This window comes from Oncorhynchus kisutch, linkage group LG4 (assembly GCF_002021735.2).
Source record: "Oncorhynchus kisutch isolate 150728-3 linkage group LG4, Okis_V2, whole genome shotgun sequence".
Lineage (NCBI taxonomy): Eukaryota > Metazoa > Chordata > Actinopteri > Salmoniformes > Salmonidae > Oncorhynchus > Oncorhynchus kisutch.
Window position 1 is genome coordinate 72,448,589 of NC_034177.2, and position 24,876 is coordinate 72,473,464.

At 42.0% G+C, this 24,876-nt stretch overlaps 1 protein-coding gene across 6 annotated transcripts in view; it reads left to right on the top strand.

Moving 5' to 3' along the window:
- LOC109889966 (transcription factor COE3-like) overlaps window positions 1-24,261 on the top strand; it is a 73,759-nt gene extending 49,498 nt beyond the window's left edge. For 2 of the 6 annotated variants that reach the window (XM_031823578.1, XM_020481833.2), the window contains exons 9-16: window positions 1,369-1,502; window positions 1,705-1,831; window positions 15,327-15,415; window positions 20,247-20,312; window positions 20,423-20,594; window positions 20,721-20,906; window positions 21,151-21,318; window positions 22,695-24,261. In XM_031823578.1, coding sequence (XP_031679438.1) covers window positions 1,369-1,502; window positions 1,705-1,831; window positions 15,327-15,415; window positions 20,247-20,312; window positions 20,423-20,594; window positions 20,721-20,906; window positions 21,151-21,318; window positions 22,695-22,726 — 974 coding nt within the window. In that variant the 3' untranslated portion in view covers window positions 22,727-24,261. The remainder of the gene's footprint in view (window positions 1-1,368; window positions 1,503-1,704; window positions 1,832-15,326; window positions 15,416-20,246; window positions 20,313-20,422; window positions 20,595-20,720; window positions 20,907-21,150; window positions 21,319-22,694) is intronic. The other 4 variants (XM_031823579.1, XM_020481835.2, XM_020481834.2 and 1 more) reach the window with 3 other exon arrangements.
- The last annotated feature ends 615 nt before the right edge of the window (window positions 24,262-24,876 follow it).

Sequence of the window (24,876 nt, forward strand, 5' to 3'; positions counted from 1 at the left end):
CTCTCTCTCTCTCTCTCTCTCTCTCTCTCTCTCTCTCGCTCCGTCTCTTTCTGTTTCTCTCTCATTCTCTCGCTCTCTCCCTCTCTCCCGGGTCCAAAGTCAATTTGTGTACAGTCATTTTGAAGGGGGAATTATTTGCCGTAATCGGCAGCACTGATGAAGGTCACCTCCTTTGAGGGGACACGGCGATCCCACAGAGAGATGGTCTTCTTTCAGATTCTCTGCTTAGCAATTAAGCAAAGCAAATGTCACTCGTCCAGACCTCAGAGATGAAATTCTGTAAGGGGTGATTAGCATGAAGTCAACAGCGCCTGTTAAAGTCCGATTTCCCGCAGTGTTTGTGTGTGTGTGTGTGTGTGTGTGTGCACGCTTATGCGTGTGTGTGTGTGCGCGCTTGTGCGCTTATGCGTGTGTGCATGTGCGCTTCATGGGGAGAAAGCAAACATAACCTGCACAGCCCCAACAGCAAAGCAAACAAAGGGAGATGTCTTGTCTGTAGTGATCCATATAACAAAGGCAGATGGGGATTTACTTACTGAACTGGAGTGATAATAGGAGTTCAGCCATGTGCTCATATAAATAGTAGAACACGTTAAAAGTGTGCAGTTCACATTGTATTCACAACATATAGATGTAAAAAGATTGCATGTAATATTGCTGTTTTATGGTTAGCTTTCATGCTATGCCTGATGTAAACGTGGTGTCAGGGTGAGCACCATATTAAGGTAATGCATCAAATGACAGGAAGAGTTTGATTAGATTATAATAACTCACAGCCCTCTGATGAACGGCAAAGCTATGTAGCAAAAGTCATTGCAGATGAAAAGCATTGTAATAAACAATGTGAAATGGATTGAATCGATCACAAAAGGCAAAACTGAGCTTGAATAATTCATGAATTTATTCATGTTGTGAAACTGCATTCTAAACAACATGCTAGAACGGAGGGAACAAAGACAGTGGAATGACATGAAACCAACAACATTGCTTTGGCTTGTCATTTACATTCTACAGCTTTATTCTGGACTCATATGAGATGTGTTTAACTTTCAAACTCTACTGTACGTGCAGGGCTACGCCTAATCAATTTTGATAGCTACATTTGCACTGACACATAATTTGCTACACCAAATCATTTCCCCTCACGAGCCCAGCGCTTAGCCTTTGTGAAGCGGACCGTTTGAAGGGTCTGCTTACATCACTCCAACATGCTGATGAATGATTTTTATTCTCGTGCCTAAAAGGACAAATCCATCATTCTTTCTCTCTCCAGGCTTATTTCCATGATATGTCTTTCTACTGGGATAAAGACATCAGGCTATACAGAAGTGTAGGTACTGAATAGGCTCTTCTTTCCTCTGTGTTAAGCAGCCACCCCTTGCATCAAGGCCATCAGCCCCAGTGAGGGATGGACCACAGGAGGGGCCACTGTCATCATCATTGGGGACAACTTCTTTGACGGCCTGCAGGTCGTCTTCGGGACCATGCTTGTCTGGAGTGAGGTACAGTATTTTTAGTCACGCCATTGATTTGATTGAATTTCAGCCTAGGTTTTAAGTATCTTACTGTTTTTACTAAACATATCCTATTAGAAACTGAAGCCTTTACTATAAAAACTAGTAACAATAGCCATTCTTTTGTATGTTTGTACGAGACCTTAGTAGGTATGGTCAGACTCAATGGTTCCTGTGCCCTGTCATCCAGCTCATCACCCCCCACGCCATCCGTGTCCAGACCCCTCCCAGGCACATCCCTGGTGTGGTGGAGGTCACGCTGTCCTACAAGTCCAAGCAGTTCTGCAAAGGGGCTCCTGGAAGATTTGTCTACACCGGTGAGTCATGATGCTTAATGCTTCTTTCAGTCTCTCCTCCCTGGGTTTAGTGCCCTGACTATGCATCCTCTCTGGATGAAACACAAACTCTGTTCAAATTCCTTAAAGTAGTCACTGATCTGATACATTTGGATAAAGAAAACAAGGGTTCGCTGAAACACATAACTTTTACCCATCCAGTCATTTTGCATCTATGGTTAGGCTGGAAGTAAGGATGCATTTTCACAGTATAGGAACAGGGTCCCAGTGTCAAGGCAGTAATGATGGACTAACCAGGCCCCTGCTTTCTGGGTCTGGAATGTTCAATGTGTGAGAACTGCACCGCTAGCTAAAGGTGTTTGGTGGAAGGACTTCTATGAGTGCAACTTGATCTCTCCCTGAACTGCCATTAGAAGTCAGCGCTGCCAAGCTCTGTTAAATTCAATCTGTCAGGATAATTCACTCTGCCAATTATATTTCTCTCCTCACTTGTCAGATATGCATCTACTAATTTGCAGATTTTTTCAATATATTGTAATTATAATGAAAGTAGTGACTGAACTAGAGAGAAATAGAAGTATGCAGTTAAGGATATTCGTGAGCGTGTGTGTGTGTGTGTATGTGTGTATGTGTGTGTGTGTGTGTGAGTCTTGTGTGAGAGTGTCACACCATAAGTATAGGTGGATTATCTTGGCTAACAGAGGGATGTGGTGGTCTTATCTGTCATCATTGGTGAGGAGGCAGAGGTCATGAGGGTCAGGGGCTGTCTGACCTGGAAGCCTCCGTCTGTTCTAACACCGATGGCTAGAATGAGACGAGGCGCGTCAAAGCACTCTCCCTCAAAAAAGTGGAGGAGTGTGGGTGAAGAGGGGGGGTGGACCCCCTTAAACCCCCCCCAGACCCCTTCCATCCTGGGCAGCTGTTTCTCATCAAGCCCCCCCCTCCCCAAGCCACCCGTTCCCTTCCCCTCCAACCGTGCAGTCTGGCCTAGCACTCCTGCGTTTAACCTCCCTAGCAGAAGCAGAGCAGAGGCCAACAAGGCACTGGGATAATGAAACAAGAGTGCAGTGTGCTGAGTGTGTGAGCGTATGTGCATATGTGTGAAGCCTGGGAAGGTGTATAAGTTAAGAGACATTATTGGCTTCTATAGCACCCCGGTAAATGTGCCAGGTCTCTTAAGAACAGACCCCATTAGTCACACGGGCTAAGCGGATTGGGATGATTACCATCAGGTTTTACTGGGGGAACCTGTCCCCTTCTGGATCTATGTTGATTTCGTTCCTTTTTCCTTCTCTGGTTCCTGCTCTGTTCCAGTTAGTCGAAAGATACAATTAACCTGGGAGGCAATGGAAGTACAATTGATTAGTGTGGTGAATTAAAAGGGAGAGCCACCAATAAGACAAGTCTAGCTCCTCAGCCTACTGCTATTCCCAGATTGGATCACCCTGATTGTACCAGGGTCGACATGAAACTGTTAACGAGCTCCGGGAACTTAACGACAGAATTAACATGGACTCCAGATGTACAGTAATTGCGAGTTGATAGGGGGACATTACCTCTCGGACAGTTAAGTACAACGTGGACTGGCAACAAAAAGAGGCCATTCTCTTGTCATTTCAGTGGCCAGGCAACGTGTGGGAATCAAAGGTCCGTTTATCAAAGCTACCCTTCAAGCGTGACTTTGCGTCATGTCGTTGAGAGAATCGCTTTTAGACCTTTTCATGTTGACTCTTCTCGCCCGACAGGCCCTAATTGTGGAGATTTAACTCGCTCAATGTAATAAATTATCACAAATGACCAAGAGTCAACATAGAGTACATTGCAGTCAATTCTAACGGCAAAGAGTGGTGTCTTGTTGAATTAGTATTCTGGACCACCTCCAAAACTAACAATTCAGTCAGAGGATGTGAGCACCCTGTAATGTACATCAATAATCCAGTATGCATTGAGTATGTTCAATCATGGGAACACCAACTACAGAGACACATAATGCTGCAAAACCTGAGAGTATGCTTTATTAAGCTATGTACTGTAGTTAGCAATGTATATTTCACTGTGGCCACAGGCCTATTATCAGTAATACAACAATTGCTTCATAATCCACACATGCTTACTGTATCAATGTTTCCGAATTGTTCTACTTTAGGGAAAGGACACAGTGCATCCCAAAAACTGGTTTAATCAATGTTGTTTCCACATAATTTCAACCCCCAAAAATCTATGTGATGAGGTTGAATCAACGCGGAAAACTGATTGGATTTGCAAAAAGTCATCAACATAATAGCATTTCGTATTTTCTTTTCACCCAACCTTTAACCTAAATCTAATGACATGGTGACAGTTTTTGTTGATTTCACTTTGAATTCACATTAGTTGCCAACTCAACCAAATGTAAATCAAAACCAGACATTGAAGTGACATCTGTTCCCAGTGGGTTGTTGTGTCCTGTATCTGATCCATGTATTGGTTATCAATTGGTCAGGGGGCCTGGAGGATCAAACTAAGCAAGGTTAGCAAATCAAAAAGAGACAGGTCCAGCTGTCCTCTAGTCAATACTTCACACTTTATTAACTACTGCATAGAGGATCTGTGTTTGCTCTTAAAGGGCTTTTACAAAGGGCCGCATGTGACTTCAATTGGGTGAAACGTATGTGATTGCTTTTTACCATAAAGTTACTATAGGCTGACGCCAGTGCAAAAGAGTAAACTATCAGTAAAAACATTGACTTTGAAACCCTAATTGCATGAGAGCTTTTGGTTTCAAGCTAGACTTGATTTCTATAAGAGCTACCCTCCCAGGACCACTCCCTATGGAGACCCTTAGTAATATGAAGTGCTGGCACTGCTGCTAACACACTCAGCTACTATTTATCCTAATCAGTGACATCCCTATACCCGGGAATTGTGTTCAAATGAACCCCTAGCTCGCCCCAGAAATAGCACATTAACCGGGACCCCATTTGTCATGGGTAAATTGAGGGTCAGTAAACGTCGCCTGTATCCTCTATTGGGGATCCAGGACATGCATCATAACGTTAGGAGAGAATGATAGATGAAGGGTAGCTGTCATACATTTGTCAGCGGGAAAGGAACATTATTTGCTAATTTCCCAAGCTGGGGAATGACAGAGTGCTTCGTTTTCAGACCTTTGGTGAGCAGTTTGGTTTCTGTGTTATTAGCACAAGTCAAGTGTTTTTTTTTTCTTCTCCCTATATAAGGCTGACTGTAACGAGTGCCATTTATCTGATCTCACAGAGGGCTGCTATGTAACACACTGGGTCTGGGTGAAGGGTTTTGGATGATGCTGATGATGCCCCATACAGTGAGCATCTCTTGCCAGGTATGAGTTGAGGCTAGACAGCCTTGAAGGCTGATGAATCACAAAGTTTTCTTGTCAAGGTGACAGTATCGACTCCACTGCACCAGAATCTGACAAAATGGCTATACGGCAGTCATTCATCAACATAAGGACAAAGGGGTCATGGGTGATTCACTGAATACTGTTGGAGATCAAGACATGTCAGTCTGGTAGGGGATGGAAAATAAGGTCGTTAATGCTGTTTGTACCTTCAGAAAGTATTCATACCCCTTGATTTTTTCCACATTTTGTTGTGTTACAGCCTGAAGACAAAAATAATAAAAACATATATAATTCTCACCAACTACACATACAGTGGGAAGAATCTGATCTTCGTCGAGGTCACAACAATAGACAAACACAGTCTGCTTACACTAATAACACACAAACAATTATAATTTTTCATGTCTTTATTGAACACACCATGTAAACATTCACAGTGAAGGTTGGAAAAAGTATGTGTACCCTTGTATTTAATAACAAGTTGACCCTCCTTTGGCAGCAATAACCTCAACCAAACGTTTTCTGTAGTTGCGGATCAAACCTGCACAGCGGTCAGGAGGAATTTTGGACCATTCCTCTATACAAAACAGTTTCAGTTCCACAGTATTCTTGGGATGTCTGGTGTGAAACGCTCTCTTGAGGTCATGCCACAGCATCTCAATCCTGTTGAGGTCAGGACTGGCTGGGCCACTCCAGAAGGTGTGTTTTCTTCTGTTCAAGTCATTCTGTTGTTGATTTACTTCTGTCTTTTGGGTTGTTGTCCTGTTGCATCACCTAACTTCTGTTGAGCTTCAATTGGTGGACAGATAGCCTTACATTCTCCTGCAAAATGTATTGATAAACTTGGGAATTCATTTTTCCGTCGATGATAGCACGCTGTCCAGGCCCGGAGGCAACAAAGCAGCCCCAAACCATGATGCTCCCTCCACCATACTTTACAGTTGGGATGAGGTTTTGATGTTGCTGTGCTGTGCTGTGCCTTTTTTTCTCCAAACATAGTGTTGTATGTTCCTTCCAAACAACACAACTTAAGTTTAATCTGTCCACAGAATATTTTGCCAGTAGCGCTGTGGAACATCCAGGTGCTTTTTTAGAGAACTCCAGATGTGCAGCAATGTTTTTTTGGACAGCAGTGGCTTCTTCCACGATGTCCTCCCATGAACACCATTCTTGTTGAGTGTTTTACGTATTGTAGACTCGTCGACAGAGATGTTAGCATCTTTAGCTGACAGAGGTTTCTTCTTAACCTCATTGAGCATTCTGTGCTGTGCTCTTGCAGTCATCTTTGCAGGATGGCCACTCCTAGGGAGAGTAGCAACAGTGCTGAAATTTCTACATTTATAGACAATTTGTCTTAACGTGGACTGACTTTAGAGATACATTTGTAACCCTTTCCAGCTTTATGCAAGGCAACAATTCTTAATCTTAGGTCTTTCTGATATCTCTTTTGTTCAAGACATGGTTCGCATTAGGCAATGCTTCTTGTGAATAGCAAACTCAAATTTTGTGAGTGTTTTTTTATGGGGCAGGGCAGCTCTAACCAAAATCTCCAATCTCGTCTCATTGATTCGACTCCAGGTTAGTTGACTCCTGACTCCAATTAGCTTTGGTGAAGTCATCAGCCTAGGGGTTCACATACTTTTTCCAACCTACATTGTGAATGTTTAAATGATGTATTCAATATAGACAAGAACAATTTGTATGTTATTAGTTTATGCACACTGTGTTTGTTTATTTTTGTGACTTAGGTGAAGGTCAAATCAAATGTTATGTCAAATGTATGCAGAAATCCAGGTAATTCCAAAGGGTTCACATACTTGTTCTTGCCACTCTAATACCCCATCATGACAATGTGAAAACATGTTTTTAGACATTTTTGCTAATTTATTGAAAATCAAATACAGAAATATCTAATTTACATAAGTATTCACACTCCTGAGTCAATACTTTGCAGAAGCACCTTTGGCAGCAATTACGGCTGAGACTTTCTGGGTACGTCTCTAAGAGCTTTCCACGTCTGGATTGTACAATATTTGCCCGTTATTCTTTTCAAAATTCTTCAAGCTCTGTCAAATTGGTTGATTGGTTGATCATTGCAAGACAACTATTTTCAGGTATTGCCATATTTTTCCAAGTACATCTGTAACTCAGCCACTCAGGAACATTCACTGTTTTCTTGGTGACCAACTCCAGTGTAGGGCCTTGTGCTTTAGGTTATTGTCCTGCTGAAAGGTGAATTAATCTCCCAGTGTCTGGTGGAAAGCAGACTGAACCAGGTTTTCCTCTAGAATTTTGCCTGTGCTTAGCTCCATTCCGTTTATTTTTTATCCTGAAAAACTCCCCAGTCCTTAATGATTTCAAGCATATCCATAACATGATGCAGCCACCACTATGCTTGGAAATATGGAGAATGGTACTCAGTAATGTGTTGTATTGGATTTGTCCCAAACATAACACTTTGTATTCAGGACAAATAGTTAATTGCTTTGCCACATTTGTTGCAGTATTACTTTAGTGCCTTGTTGCAGGATGCATGTTTTGGAATATTGTTATTCTGTAAAGGCTTCTTTCTTTTTCACTCTGTCAATTAGGTTTTGTGGAGTAACCACAGTGTTGTTGCTCCATCCTCAGTTTTCTCCTATCACAGCCATTAAACTTTGTAACTGTTTAAAAGTCACCATTGGCTCATGGTGAAATCCCTGAGTTTCCTTCCATTTCGGCAACTGAGTTAGGAAGGACGCCTGTATCGTTGTAGTGACTGGGTGTATTGATACACCATCCAAAGTGTAATTAATAACTCCACTATGCTCAAACGGATATGGTCTTTGTGGTTGAATCTGCATTTACCTTACAGGTAATTGTATGTGTGGGGTACAAAGATGAGGTAGTCATTAAAAAATGATGTTAAACACTATTATTGCGCACAGAGTGAGTCCATGAAACTTATTATGTTACTTGTTAAATAAGTTTTACTCCTGAACTTATTGAGGCCATAAAAATAGGGTTGAATACTTATTGACTCAAGACCTTTCAGCTTATCATGTTTTATTCATTTGTAAACATTTCTAAAACATTATTCCACTTTTACATTATGGGGTGTTGTTTGTAGGCCACTGACCCAAAAAATGTAATCCATGTTAAATCCAATCTGTAACACAACAATATGTGGAAAAAGTCAAGGGGTGTGAGTACTTTCTGAAGGCACTGTATATTGTTAAAAGTAATGCTATCCTACACTGCAAAGCTCACAATTATGAACATTTATGTTGAGTGTTGATATTTACTGTAATGCTTGTCAATCAATCAATCAATCAATCAAATGTATTTATAAAGCCCTTTTTACATCAGCCAATGTCACAAAGTGCTATCCAGAAACCCAGCCTAAAACCCCAAACAGCAAGCAATGCAGATCAAGATGCTATGCATTTTACATGTAATGCAATGAATATTGATGTGTACCTTGACTGACCTCTTTATCCTCACTCAGTTGGACAGAGATCCAAAGTGATATAGTCTTCAAATCTAAAATTAAGCCCTTTGCCGCACTCCAAGCAGAAATGGTTGGCTTTTGACAAAAAAAACTGCAGTTCAGTAAACATGGACTCCTTTATCAAAGCACATCAGTCCGGGCCTTGTGCTGTTCAGTCTGTGTATCGGGTCTAACCTTACAGCTCCCCTCCGCCCTTCAGCCCAGACTCTCTTTGAAGTCCCGGATTTGGAGCAGATCAGATACAGAGCCTCCTCACGGTTTCCTCCCCCGCAGGGCAGGGTTTGGTAGCAGCTAGTCAGGGATGGGGTGTGGCCTAGACACACTGTAAGATACACTGTAATCAAAGGCATTCACAGAGGTATGTAAACAATGTAAACAGATCTGTATAAGAGGGGCTTCCAATGGCATCTCTTTTAACCTAAGAGTGTAGTGTAGTAATATGAGCAATGTATAGATAGCTGATGTTGCCATCACTGTTACTAGGTTCCCCTGTCTGTCTCATTTACAAGCCTGGTATTTAGCTGTAGCTCCTCATGAGTGACTGAGACACTCGTCACCTAGTTACACAGTCTCAGCCAGAGAGCCTTTGTGAACGTGTGCAATGTTTCAGGAGAGGAAGGTCCTTTCGTCCAATTAGAGGGCTGACTTGACACACGCTTTCCCACTCCTTCGTTTTTCAAGCAGTTTGTCAGGTAGACTTTGAGGAGCACACTGTGACATTATTTCACACAGTGGAATCATTAACAGTCCTGGGAAATCCTGCGCTGGAAAATGTATCGAAATAAGTGGCGGCAGATGAGCATGTGTTTTACCGCATTGCATCCCTCTGTAGAATGTATTGCAAGGAGTGGCTTTACAGTTTAAAGGATAGTATCAGTACAGGGGTGTTTCTCTATACGGATGATAGGCCTATTTATTGATTTGGATTTAATTGGCACCTCTATAAATTGTACTGCATTGTTAGATGCAGGGGTGGCAGGTGGACTAGCGATCAGAGAGGCGAGCCAGCAACTGGAGGGTTACTAGTTCCAATCCTGGGTCTGACGGGAAAAAACTGGTGGGAAGTGAGCTGGTATCAAATCCTAGATGCCATTGCGAGCCCTTGAGCAAGGCTCTTTACTCCACAGAACAACTACTCCAGGGGTGCCCAGTGTGACAACCCTCTGCTCCAGCCTATATATGTAGAGGGGGTTGGAATAAAAGCACAAGTCAAATACCAGTTGGACCTTGTGTACAATTGACAAATAAAGTAATCTTAATCTTAGATGATGTCTGTTTGGTAACTGTTCTCCATTTTGATATTCCTCACTAAGGCACAGTATTAGTCCTGTGCAGCAAGATAGATGAGGTTTCTCTCCTCCCTCCCCTCTGTGCCCCATTTTCACTATGTTCCACACCCAACGGGCTTTAAAAGAACTCCATCCCCATCCCCCTATTCCCCATCCCCACACACCCACCTCCACCACTGCCTTTGATTGAAATTCATCTCAAGTTTATTGAGAAATGAATGAGAGATGCTGCACCGTATTGACTTTGAGAGGATAACACAACTCATCTTGAATGAGGGGGAAAACGCAGCGGTAATTTAGCCATCATCGATTTGGCCCCGTCCATGTATTGATCTTCATTTTACAATATTAATTTGCGGCTGCAATCAGCTGTGAAGGGAGGCCATTTGATTTCTGTTGGACGGGAATGTGTGAAAGTCCCCCTCTATGTCCTTTGAGGAGGGTACCACTCACTTTAGATGTCATCGCAGGGGAGAGAACAGGTGTCTCCACTAATTTCCAATACAGAGATTAAGGGAATTTTGAGAGTATGGAATTGTGAACTGATACAGTACATCCCTTCCATTTAACCTGTGTTAATTACATTTGATCTGTTGCAGAAGCAATATCTGGTGGAATTGTAACTGTCGCTTTATCTCGCTGTATGTATCAGCTCAAAGTTCATGAAATTTCAATGAACATTGATTTCTCTCTATTGATCCATCTTACCGGCAGATCTTTGAAATGTTAATTTCCTGCTCAACCTGAGACTCCTGGAGATGGAATAACTCCCAGTTAGCTTGGCTTGGATGGAGAGCATAATGGTCAGTGTTAAATGCACTGGTTTGGTTTGCTTGGGTTTGCCGTGAGTTAAGATTGGTTGGTTTAGTTTGAAGTTGGGTTCTGACTGTATGCTTCTTTTAGATCTCTCTCCACAGTGGAAATCTACAGTATATTACTGAACAGCAAGACCTCTAAATGTCTCATGTTATCCCTGCAGCTGTATCACCTGTTTAAGTCCACCTATTTACCTTCAATAACACCCAGTGATATTGGCCTTTTTCATCCCTGTTTGATCCTATTCATCTCAGTAAAATTATGTAATTTCCTGTTGTGATTGTGATACTATCTGTGACCCATATCTGTGTTGCAGCTTTAAGATGATCTCAGGTGCCCATGAGGCTTCAGGTGGACACTATCACAAGTTACAAACTCACTAAAACTTAGTTCGCCTCGTTCTGTTTATCTGCTCCCCTTCCAACTCCCTCTACACCTCAGTATAATCTGTGGTAGAGGGAAAGAAAATAAAGACGTGTAGGACGAGTGGAGATAGGCTCCAAGCAGTTAAGGATAATTAGTAATAGCTGGCAAATGGCAACAAGGCTAGTATTTATCTCCAGGAAAGATAGAGTTGTCGTAATAACCAATAATGGCTGGCAGGAATGCTAGCGCTCTTTGCAAACTTCCATTCCAAGACCACAGACTTAACAAGGAACCATTTCCCTTAAATGTACTGCTTAGCTCAAACATTTTCCCCTGTTACTGACTGTTACTGCAAGCCAATACAGTACATGACTTCAGTACACTGCCACATACTGAGAGCAGGCAGGCGTATTGCCATATAAGCATTTTCATCTGCCAACGGCGGCCATGTTACATTGCTCCTCTAGAGCGGTTACTCATGTCCTATTTCTAGAGTACATGGAGAAGGAGCAGTAGACCGTGCTCAGATGCATGTTTGGCCATCCACTCTGCATTTTAAGCAAAGACACTGGGCTCGGAGCCTTCTGGAGTGAATGTGTTAGGAGCATGAACGGATGACAGAGTAGATTAAGGGCATTAGATCAAAATAAGATCGGGAAGTACACATGCCAGGGAGAGGAATTCCATTGAAATCCTGCCATAGATTGTGTGTGTGTGTGTGTGTGTGTGTGTGTGTAGTGCTTGAAATTAGATTTGATATGGTCACAGCTGCACACCAACTCATGCATTCCATTTTTTTTTTATTCTGAAACATGACCATTCACTCACTAGAGTGAGGAAATTACTGAAACATTCATGAAGTTTCCACTCAGCTTTTGCATCCAAAGAATGAACTCTGCTGGGCATTTCCATTTTTTATTCATGTGCATCCTATTCAAAAGTGACAGTAATGTTGCTTCTTCAGCTGTAAACTATACATCAAATAAAACGCTATAATGATTGGCATGACTTTATTGTTAAGTGCTAAACATTTTATTATGAACACAAAACAATTATAGCTTCTCATAAGTGATGAGGAAAATACTAAGTTGAGCTAAACAAGGTGTTTCAAGCTGAATTGCAGGTTCAGAAGACGAGAACATTTTATCAGTCTATTTCATTCACTTTTTTTTCACACTCTTTCTTTATTCTCGCTCTTTATAACTGGCAAAGTATTGAAATGCAGCCCTTGCCTTACCTCGCTGTGTCTCTTTCTCTCTAATTATCCGTGAGGTCAGTAGGCAAAATGGGGAAGAAGCCAGGAGATCAATACAAATTATCCCTGAGCAAACCAGTGCTGACAGTTTGAATTGCAGCATATGTTTACCCAAAATCAGGCAATTTATCTTAATATCAGCCGAGTAATGCAGCAGGGGTGAGGGGTCAGACAATCTCTCCACCTCATAATTACCCGCCTCTAAAACAGGAAAGTGGTATTGATTGGCCGCGGGCCGGGAAGCGGTCGTGACTGGAACGTGCAACCCCCCCCCCCACACACACAAACCACCACCACCACCACCACACACTCTCCAGCCAGACTTCCACCCAGAGCAGGATTTATGGGATGTGTGTGGAGGGTTTCATGTTTCCTCACCGTGGCTGAGAACCCTCGCAGGGGGGCCAGCTCCCCTCCCTAGTCTACTCCAGCTCTCCTCTCCTCCTTAGCTTACCTCTCACAACACTGCACTGGGCTGGTAGAATGATGGAGATGAAGCTCATGCTGGTGGTCCAAGGGCATCCTAGAGTACAGAGCTACAATATACTAAAGGGTTAGAAGAAGGTGTTGGGAGGTAGGTAAGTTGGGGGTGTTTGAGAGAGTATAGTGGTGTATGTATCGTAAAACGGAACTCAAGTTTGATTGTTAAGAAATCAACCTAAATTAGATGGAATTTATTCAACTCAAATATGATACATACTATAATACAATGTAATCATAAATTTAATGTACAGAAATAATACAAGTGCTCAGTATATGTCGTCATCAGTCCTTATAGGATTATTGACAGTTTTTGTCTCTGTGTATACATGGTCGACTACAGAACTGTCAACTCATCAACTGACAGCACCGTTTAGCGCTAATGCAAGTCTCCATCAGCTGTCAACGTCATTTGCATGAAATCGATAGCAGATGGAGGTCTGTGTCACCAATTTCATTACGCGGGGTTGTTACAAAGATCATCTCCATGATAGATGAGATTGCGACACGTCGACATGCGCTGCTCATGGCCCAGAGTTGCACCCCAATCACAGAACCTTGAGACATGCTTTAATCCATATCTTAAAGTGCAAGAGATAAGAGACATCTTGTTTACTATCTGTGGTATGTGATGCTCATGTTCTAGTCCCCCTTTCCCCCTAGACGCCATAGTAGTTTAGTGTTTTCAAACAGAAATGATAGAGAATTAAACGTCAACTATGTTTAAATGTGTTTGACATATCAAGATGCTCAAAAGGATGTTTCAAACGACATACTTCAGGATTACTGTAATTGTAAATACTTCCAAAATATGCATACTTCTCCTTTATTACCCTGGTTTTGTGGTGTAGCTAGCTACTGTATCTGTACCCAGCATGCCCGGCTGCAGTGTTGAGTGTAGTGTGTTGTGCAGTGCAGGCCCCAGCTGAGGCAGAGGACAGGAGAGCATGATGCATCACCCAGTGAGAGCCTACTGACAGCCGGGGATGATTGATGGCCTGATTATGGAGTGTTTTTTACAGATACACAATTTACATCACACTGGGCAGCGGGGTCTGGCAGGGCTACAACACACACACACACACACACACACACACACACACACACACACACACACACACACACACACACACACACACACACACACACACACACACACACACACACACACACACACACACACACACACACACACACACACACACCTTGCGGTGTGTACAGAAATAACAAAAGAAAGAGGGCAAAATCCCAGCTAGGGCCTTGTCATGTGAGATCAATACCACGGATCAATCCTTTATCATGGAGAAAATGGCGTTCCCTCACGTTCTAAAGCGGACCTTTGTCGTTCCGGGATGCATGATGAGATGTCAAATCAGATTTCCAGGAGTGTATGTTGTGACGGGTGGTGTGTGGTGCGTTTGGTTGTTGGAAGCTCACTTTATGTGGTCAACAGCCCTGTACCTGTCTAGCAACGATTTGGTAGGTTGTGTGTGCGTGTCTGTGGCTCCCTGGTCTGTGTGTCAGTGGCTCTGGCTGTACGTTTGGCGTTTGCGTTTATGTCCTCTCGTGCTCAGCAGGTTCTGCGAGCCTTATTCCGTTAATGCTGAAATTACATGCTGAGTAATGAGTGATGGGCCAAATTACAGGCTGAACAATGAATAGAGGCAGGCAGCTCTTATTAGTCTCCACAGAAAGCCATTGATTTATGACGCACCGCCGCACTCGTCTGAGTTACTCTGCTGAAAATTATATCTACATTGAGAAGTGATGTTCTCTATTAAGTCGTTCCTTCCCCCGTTCCCCCTCCTCCCCCTTCCCTCTCTCCCTCCTCTCTCCTTCCTCCCCCCTGGCCTACGGGTGTACATGATTGTTTAGAATCAGCGAGTGCTGTAAGGAAGCCTTAAATTACCCATTATGACTGTCAGACATAAAACGCCTTAGTCTTACCAAAGTCTGGCTTATGATTCATTTACTTTGTGCCTCTGATTCATAGCCCAATACGGCTCGCTGCTCCAGATTACTATTTGAGGGGTGGGTGAGATTGATCGCTCTGTGTGATCTGCTGTAGTATTTCAGTAGAGCAGCGGGGTGGTACAGTAGGTGCAGCGTTGGAGTGACAGCAACTCACGCTAGATCAATTTGTGGACAGGCCTTTCACAGATTATTAAAGCTTGGTTTGATTAACACACCCCACTATGTCATTTGCACTCAATATTCTATGGAAGATAAAAAGAAGAGCGCCCTGTGAGAGATATGCGACCTGCTCTAGACTGATGTACTGCATCATGTCATCATGGCTATTTTGCTCAATTAAAATGTACCTGGATGCAGGGGATTTGTGACACTTGTGACAGAGTATTCCTACTAGTTGCTGTGCATTGCAGACATTGGTTTATAGAGTAGTTATTTACTTCTCTACACATTGTCTAACCATTGGATATTTATTTCTATTTTTTTAGCCCTCAATGAGCCAACCATCGACTATGGATTCCAGAGGCTGCAGAAGGTCATCCCCAGGCACCCGGGTGACCCTGAGAGGTTACCAAAGGTCAGTGTTACATCTCATCTTCACAAAAACAGACAAAACAACACCACAGACACAACAAACCACACCATACACACACCAAAGCTGCTAACCCAACAACATCATCAAAGACCAAGAAACAAAACAACATCAAAAGAAGTTCAAACCTTTTAACCAAATAGAAATACAATATACAAACACTCTGGTGCCTCCATCTAGCATTGATTTGGGATTGTATTGGTTTAGTGAGAAGCGAGAGAGGGAGGCATGCGTGTGGTAAAATAGCTCAATCAGACATCTTTCCTCTCCAGTAGTCTGTAGAGATGATAATCTACTGGTCGTCTGGGCCATCATTACCCCACTCATGTTTTCCTTTCATTCTACACAGCTCCATTTGGTTTAATCTGTTGTTTACATGACTACGCTCGTAACCCCCCCCCCCCCACCCTTAGTGTGGCTAATAAGGCCAGGGACACATTATAATGTGTTAGGTCTCACTGCTTTCTTTAGAACTCAGTAAAGGTATTGAAATACTCTTTATTTCCAAATGCTCGTGACACTTTTTGGCATATTTCAACATGAAAACGAAACTACATATTTCAGCCATTCTTTGATTCCTTAGTATTTCGATTTACTCTGATAAAATCTATTACTGGGCTCATCTGATTGCGACCCTGCTAATTCCCATTGGGTATAACTGGCATTCCAGTTGCGTCAAGTGTAATATTATGACTGATTAGTTTGCACAGACTCCCTTGGCATGTAGTAAAGTGGTGACCACCTCAGAGTTTTAATATGACCATAAAGCCTTTTAAGACCTTATCTATTAAAGCCCAGCATGCAACACTGCAATATCATTAACGTCCAACGGACAATTTAATAAAGACCAGGCTGTGTGGTGTAGTATGGACACTGGGCTAAGTCAATGGGAAGATATACGACATCTCTGGTGCACAATATGAAGTGTTTCAATTAGACATTGGTCCCCGTGGAAAAACAACACCTGGACATGAAATGTTACTCTAATTTCAACAGAACATTTTGTAAGACTAAAGGAAAGGTTCACTTAGTTTTTATGGCTGTGAGTTTCTCTCCAAGTCTCCCTGCCCTGGGTATCTGTCTGCACACTCAATTTAGTCAGTACATCTACAAAAAAAGTAAAAATCTACAATTTGAATATGACAAGGAATACAGTGATGCATACTTGTTTTACAGCATCCATTTTTTCTTCTTGGAGAACAAAATGCCTTTTGGCGATAAAACAATCTTTCACTCAGAATCTGAGATGAGTTTCCTCAGTGTGCTTACTTACTTAATATAGCATGGTCTCCCCCCAGCCCTCACATGGCCCAAGCTCAGAGTGAAATGAAACCCTGCACTTCTAATAAACAATATACATATTTGATTTGCTCTCTAATGGACCCAAATATGGGGTTCAGGGGGCCAAGTAAATGATCCTACAGAGTGATTCATCATTGTTAAGCTTGCCATCTGAGGGTTGCCTCTCGGGTTCAACAGCAAATTCTCAATATAAGAGCCTCAGGCTAGCTAGCATGTACATTGTGAACGAGAAGAGATACTGCGTGAAGAGAAGAGACATTATGGGCTGCAGGTGAAGCGAAGAGACTCTATAAAAAGGAGATAAAGCTGGAGGAGGTGAAGTATGCATTAGCTGAAAGGCAAATCGACACCGGCCCCCCTCCCTCAATGACTTCACCCTCCAGTTGATAATATTACGGCGCTATTGATTTCCACCAGCCTTTTCCCCAGGACCAGTAAGACACGTGGTAATTGTGAGGAGACAGAAAGCCAATATGGGCGTGCTCATGGATTGCAAGGGATGCACGCTAATATTGTTGCTACACTGAGAAAAAGGGGGGAAGTGTGCTCTGATTGAAGTTTACCTTGTAATTTTAAGACAACATTGCAGATGACAGACTGACCCTAAGGGACAAGCAGCGATATAAAAATCCAATGCAGAGTCCAGAGTGAATATGAAAGTAACAAGTGTGAACAGTCAAGTGATGCGAAAGGAGATTAGTTTGTGGGCATGGCGTTAAGTGAACAGAGACTTAGGAATTCACCCTCCTTTTTAAGATCTTGTTATAAAACAATTTTAGATTCCTCCCATAAAAAAATACAATTTATAATACCATTTTGTGCCCTGTGGCAGTAATGGACAAATAGACTAGATATCACATTGTAACACACTCAATTTCTCCTTTCTTCTGTAACAAATTAGATTCATTACAAAATTAAAAGCAGAAACTCAATATTGTTTTATTATTACATTGATTGCATTCGCTTCTCTTGTTTTTTCCCCCAAAATGAACACAAACCTATTCTTTTCCCATTCTTTGTGAAATCCACAAGGAGAAAATAAATATTACAAATGTGTTCATGTCAAGCAATTATCCATGTATTTAAATGAATGTCTATTCTTGTGCTCTTTGAAGTACCTACATCTAATGGCCCTATCCTTCTGAATGTATTCATTACCTCAGGCTAGAGCTAACACAGTAATTGCCTTACAGTTTTATAATGGCATTACCACTCCAAGCTACATAACCTGGGCCCCCTTTTATTAACTGTGATAACATAAATACACAATCCTAGCTAATCTACCATGTGGAGAATCACATTTAGAAGGGTTTTAGGCTACCGTGTAAAACATGCAATACCTCAAAATTTCTCAAGCTTTTGTCAGGTAACAACAGTTCATTTGATGGTTTTAATGGTGTCTAGATCTTGCTGACCTGTGATCAGTTGTTGAGCATGTGTAAAACGTGTAGAACAAGGAATACCAGAAAAGCTGTCATGCCTTTGTCACAAAACAAGAGATCATCTACGGCTTTAATTGTTTTCAATTTAACATGGGGTTCTGATATGTCTGTCTCCATGACAAGAAAGCCAATTACATTTTATGCTGAAGCAGTATCCAGATTTACATGGAAATGCCCTCAGAACGCCATTCGGTGCTAATCGTATTCACAGCGTGAGCCGATACGCGTGAAAGTGTCTCGTCGGAAACAAAACAAACTCCTTGGTTGATTGGGTATCACACTTCCCATCATCCTCGGATATGACTAGGCTACCACTTAAGCATAGCCCTGCGAGTGAGCTTGGTTAGTTAAGACGCCACGCGGTAAACGACAGATTAAGGATGAGAGGCAATATCGTTTTCTCTCTTTTTTCCAAGCTGTCCTTATGTTGCTGCTGCAAAGTACCATATGGACAAGGATGGAGAGGAGGTTTTCAGAGAATGAAACATGGCTTGCGAACGTGACAGTCTTAATTGCTTTAATTGTTGTTTGAAATTGAGAGGCATGTAGAAGATCTTCAAATATGATAGAATAGATTATTGGTAATTATTAACTGCAGGAAAAAGGAAAGAAAAAACACTTTGTCTCACTCATCGAGCAAGAGAGGAATCTGTTCTGCCTGATGAGAACACAGCAAGACAGCTGGTCCTCTCATTTAGTCAACCTGCTTCATGACAACCATAATTCTTTATTTGTATGCAAACTAGATGCATGCAACGTTGAGCATACACACCAATTTCAGAGGTAAATGCTCATTTTAAAGAGAGCCACCCATCCGGTAACTTGGTGGATTAAGCACATGCTTATGGCACATGCTAGAAGTGGCTTCTACAGCGTTTCATCTTGATAAATCAAGGATTTTAGGAAGATATGGCTCTTCAGGATGAAAGGAGGCCCATACACACTCCATACACGCTCCATACGCGCTGCCTTAGAAACGCAGGCCAAGTCTTGGAGGCCGCTGTTTGAAGGCGCGATGGCTGTGTTTACATTCATTTACGGCAGCTGCCGTCTTAATCCCAGATTGCTATTGCCAAGTGATGGAACACTTCACACAAATTACTGAGGCCCGTGAAGGAAAACACGCAATGTGGGAAGAAAACAAGCGCCATCTGAGATGTTTCTAGTGACAGATTTGCATCGCTTTTAACCGGGGTTCTGACGGAAAGTCAACATACTGCTGCAATACAGCAGGTGACAGTAAAGAAGCATTCAAATAAAACACCACAGCAATAGCTCAAGCGTGTCTTTGTGAGAATAAATGCTCCTAAGTGGAGGAGATGCTTTTCCTAACATATTGCTTGGAGCATCACACTAAACAAAGCAGTGCTGTGCTCCATGAATGATTTCATTAAGTGCTCAATTCAAAGAGCAGATAAAAGCACACTAACACGCTCTATTCTGAAGTAGAGCAGGGAACAGGATCCAGGGCCAACTCCTTCTCAGTGTTAAGAACCAAAGCAACATGGCTAATCCTTATTGGTGAAGCAGGGACAAGCATGCAGACATGGATAAGAATACATCCCATGCATCCATGTCCCCGAGGCACAAGCACCCAGACTCTCGCTGGATGGGAAGTCATTTGTGAAGTCCTTTACAACAGCCAGTCAAAGAGGTTAATTGAAAAATGTCTTAATGTCATTACGGCAGAACTAGATTAACCCAAGCTAATTCACTTTATTGTTCTGAAGAAAGGAGACTCCAGTGCTGAACTCTTGTGCAAACGCGAGCCCAGAATTAGAGGGTGAGGTGTTGTTTTTAAGGCCTACGCTGGTTTAATTAAGAGATGGGACATTATTCATTGTTCCCAGTGGTTCTAGGAAGAGTTGGTGGCCTAATGCAGTGTTGGTGCCTCTCAATACAGGGTCACTTTTATTTACCCACCTAACAAATACCTCTTATTGTACGTATATGTGTATAAAAAAAAGACTAATTGTTACATTCCATGTCATGGTGTTTGTTGAACAGTATCATTGAACATAGTCTGCCATCAACATTTCAATAATGTCTGTCTTTCCTATTTTTTTTATCAGGAGGTATTGCTGAAGAGAGCAGCTGACCTTGTTGAAGCATTGTATGGGATGCCCCACAATAACCAGGTATGCAGACTGACAGACACACACGTCTTACAGACAAACGGAGCTACCATAATGGATGACTGAGGGAGAGCAGCTCAATAACTCTTAACTTCTCCCTCCATGTTTCACAGGAGATCATTCTGAAGAGGGCAGCGGACATAGCGGAGGCCCTGTACAGCGTTCCCCGTAACCACAACCAGATCCCCTCCCTCGCCAACACAGCTTCCCACGGCATGATGGGAGTCAACTCCTTCAGCAGCCAGCTAGCCGTCAACGTGTCCGAGTCCCAGGGAAACGACCAGGGTAAGTGGAACTTATGCTTAGTGGTCAAGAATCATTCACAGTCAGCTAAGTAAGTCATGAATTAAAGAATAAATGAATCCTATAGACCTTGAACCACCCCATCCTCCTCTTCTTCTTTGTCGGTAGGCTACAGCCGGAACACCAGCAGTGTGTCTCCACGAGGGTATATCACCAGCAGCACCCCACAGCAGTCCAGCTACAACTCCGTCAGTAACAGTATGAATGGCTACGGGAACTCTGGCATGTCCAACCTGGGAGTTTCCAGCTCCCCTGGGTTCCTCAACGGATCTTCTACCAACTCTCCATATGGAAGTGAGTAGAGCTGCCATCTCAGACCTGTTCAGGAGCAAGCAAAGTTACACAATGTTCAGATGGAAATGTATTGTGTTAGACTTGTCTGTCAGGTAGCGAATCAGAATCATGTTAGACTCTATTCTTTACATTTCTATTGGCAATGTTCTGAACGTTGCACCTCACTGAATACAGCCCAGTTTAGTCCGATAGCATGTTCTTACCCCCCCACCCCACACCCTGCCCCCCCATATCTTGTGTGCAGTTAAACAAAAGAGCGCCTTCGCCCCTGTGGTCCGACCCCAGGCCTCCCCACCCCCTTCCTGCACCAGCGCAAATGGCAACGGACTGCAAGGTGAGCCCCCCTCACCCCCTCATCCCTTCCCTTCGGACTACTGGGCAGATACCGCGGCTCATGCCTCTGTCCGGTTTGGTGAGGGACTAATCATTACAAATATGCATTTTAACAGGCTGCAATTTATTATTTACACCTTTGAGGTTACATTCAAATACACAAGCAAGCATGAGGGCACACACATGTACACACACACACACACAAACATAAGCAGACATGCAAACACACCACACACACAACCCATCCAGTATAGCAAATTATATATTCCAAGGTCTAAGGACAACACCTTCCCAGACTTGTTTTAGTAATTATGTTTATTAGGTTTTGTGTGTGTCATGACCAACATGATTGCTTTGAAAACAAGCTTAGCCGTAGTGTGCGCCCCAAGATTAATAACATTGAGCTTAATGAAGTGGGAAATTAAAGTTCATCTTGCTACACGATCATACTTATTAATACATGTTGTGCAGAAATTAATGAGCAATGCCTTGCCATCATCTGTGCTGGCAAACTTAAAAGCATTCCAACCATGACACTACAAATACTCAATGATTTTTCATCCTGGCACTTTACTAGCCACCTAATTGTTCAAAATGTGTGAAATACTGAGTATATTAACTCTCTGTATAAGCTAGAGTTGCTAATGATATCCTAGCAGATGGTCTGGGTAAAAGAATGGAAACTACCTTTGATCTCTGTCTAAGCTTGTGGATAATGATTTTGAAATTGGAGTAGTGTAGTGACTGTGGAAATAAGAGTGTAATGCAGTGGCTCCATCTTCAGTATGGAGAATGGTTGAGTCTGAGGGGAGTCAGATCAGTCTGAGGGGAGTCAGATCAGTCTGAGGGGAGTCAGATCAGTCTGAGGGGAGTCAGCTGAGTCTGAGGGGAGTCAGCTGAGTCTGAGGGGAGTCAGCTGAGTCTTAGGGGAGTCAGCTGAATTTGAGGGGTCAGCTGAGTCTGAGGGGAGTCAGCTGAGTCTGATCAGCCTGAGGGGAGTCAGCTGAGTCTGATGGGAGTGAGATCAGCCTGAGGGGAGTCAGTTGAGTCCTTAAGTGACGAAAAGCACAGCATTGTGGGTAGTGGCGTGTTGTTGTTCCATGGTCGGCAGGGCCGTCTCTCCTAGGAGTCACTGTTTGCCATTACCTCAACACCAGGAGGAATATCACACGTAGCCACGCTGGCCTGCTGGGGCCTTAAATGTCAGAGCAAGAGGGAGGCTTTTAAAACTATCCTGTTAGAGAGGTTTGCACTCAGACATGCACAGACACACCACACATACACACATCACACAGGCGCACATACAAACATACACACAGTCTCACATACAACAACATAACTTAACATCTGTTTTAAAGTTCCAAAATGTAAATAGCTAAATGTTTTGCTTATCCAATTCAATACATTGGAAAGGGTGAATTTGCTGAATACAATTTCTCTCTCTCTCTTTTCCAGCTATGTCCGGTCTGGTTGTACCTCCAATGTAAATGCACTTTCATCCTCTCAAGCACCAATCTTCTCACCATGATACAGGACACCCCTTTATCACACAGCAAAGACACTGGCGTAATCTAAAATACTGAGGATATAGTCAACATCTTATTCTGTTTTTAATGAAGATTCAAAACATAATTTTCTTTTAAAAGACTATTTCAAGAGTTAAGATTTGGACATTTGGACTAAACATTTCATTAGGAACTCAACAATTGTAGCTTTTTTCCCTCATTTTTTTCTCTCCATTTGATCAACCTGGAAGAAGACAAAGGACGATGGAGTGTACGTTTTGCATACCTATCGGGTTGAACTTGGGCTTTGTCCAGTGAACCATATACTGGAAGAAACTCTGTGGACTCATCATTTGGTTTTAATGTAAACACTGATGTACATTTACCTATGAACTTGTTTGCCTCAGAAAACGTTTTTTGTTTTAACTCTCTTTCAATAGATTCACAATTGTGTGTCTTTATAATGTGACTTTTTTGTATTTTTATGTGTGAGAAAATACAGTGGGGCCAAGAAGGTTTAAGATTTTCAACTGGAAAATATATGAGATATATAATGTAGAAATCAATCATAAAATACAGCAAATGCAAGTAAATGGGTGGGGCTGGGTGGGTGGGTAAGATTGTGTCATGTTTCATTCATACATCTTAAATTAAATGAGTAATTTATTGTAGCTAGAAATTCATCTTCGAAAGTGAAAATGATCTTGGATTCAATAAGTACACTGGCGTACATAGAACGCCTGGCTAGAGCTTCCTTTTAAGCAAGTGTGTTTTGCCACGTTTATTTGGACTTTTTTGCTAGCACTGTATATTACTGCATTCCTAGGCTACTGTGAAGTCTGTTTCTTGTTGAAGAGGGCCATCCTCTTCCTTCTAGCTCCAAATCCCCTTATGTGTTTTATATGTGGTTATAAACTTGTAGAATATTGTGAGATTGCCAAAATTGTGCTAAATATTTATGCATCTGTCTTTTTTCCCATGTTATTTTAGATCAACAACATTTAAAGCAAAATTAACTCCATCTAAAATGGAAAGTAGTTCATTGTCATATTTCCGTTCCAATACACACTTGCGCTCACTTGAGGGAAATTTTGTAACATATCAACTATAAATATTGTATTTATCTCTGATATTTTGTATATTGCTTTTCATTATGTATGTATTAATTGTCATCCCCTTAATAGTGATGCAGCACAGAATTTCAGCCAAGAACTGTTGCCTTCATGTTTTTTTTGTATTTGATAAAATGCAATGTCCATATATTTCACATGTATCTTCAAAGTTTGTTACTCTGTCAAGACTCTCTGTCCATTTTTTAAAAGGGAAGTCAAACTTCATTGTTTATTTTTATATTGATTTTAAATTATCTATACAGACCATTTTTGGAGAAAACTTTGTTGGTTGTATTGTCAAATAAATAGTTTGTGACCCATATGATAGTTGTTAAGATACAATAGAAACAATGTGCATGAGGGACAACCTTGGAGGAAGGGACTCCATTTGTGGTAGTATTTTCTTTCTGTTTTGTAGAATGTATACAAGTCACTTTTACTCACCACTTATGACTCTGCCACATAGCTTAAATGTGTTTACAGGGAACAAAAATTCAAAATGTCAAAATTTGGAATGGAAACAGAAATGAACAAGTCATGTTTTATTAAAATTTTCAGTAAAAAAAACTACAAAAAAAACTTGCTACTGCCTGTGGATTTCTTCAGTTGTTATCTTTACCTGAAATACGACAGCAAAAGACAATGATAAAATACAGAGAACACTTTTGTACATGAAACCTTGGATTGCCCCTGTAAGAACCAGGGATGTCCACTCTCTCCATGGTAGTTTCTAGCCTTTTAGATTCAGAAACAGGTTGCAACAGGAAGCTGGGCCAATAGAACAGAACCGAACACAGATTTGTTTTGACAATTTTTGGGCGAAGATTAGAAATACGTTTTAAAAGAAACTTCAAACGTATTTCTAATCTTCCCGAAATAGTCAACAACAAATCTCTGTGCGGTTCTGTTTTACTCTATTGACACAGCAATTTGACTTTGAGGCACATTCCTATTGATCTTTATATCGGCATTGCTCTCTACTGCCATGCTTTAAAATAGCCTGTTAAATGCATTGTAGCC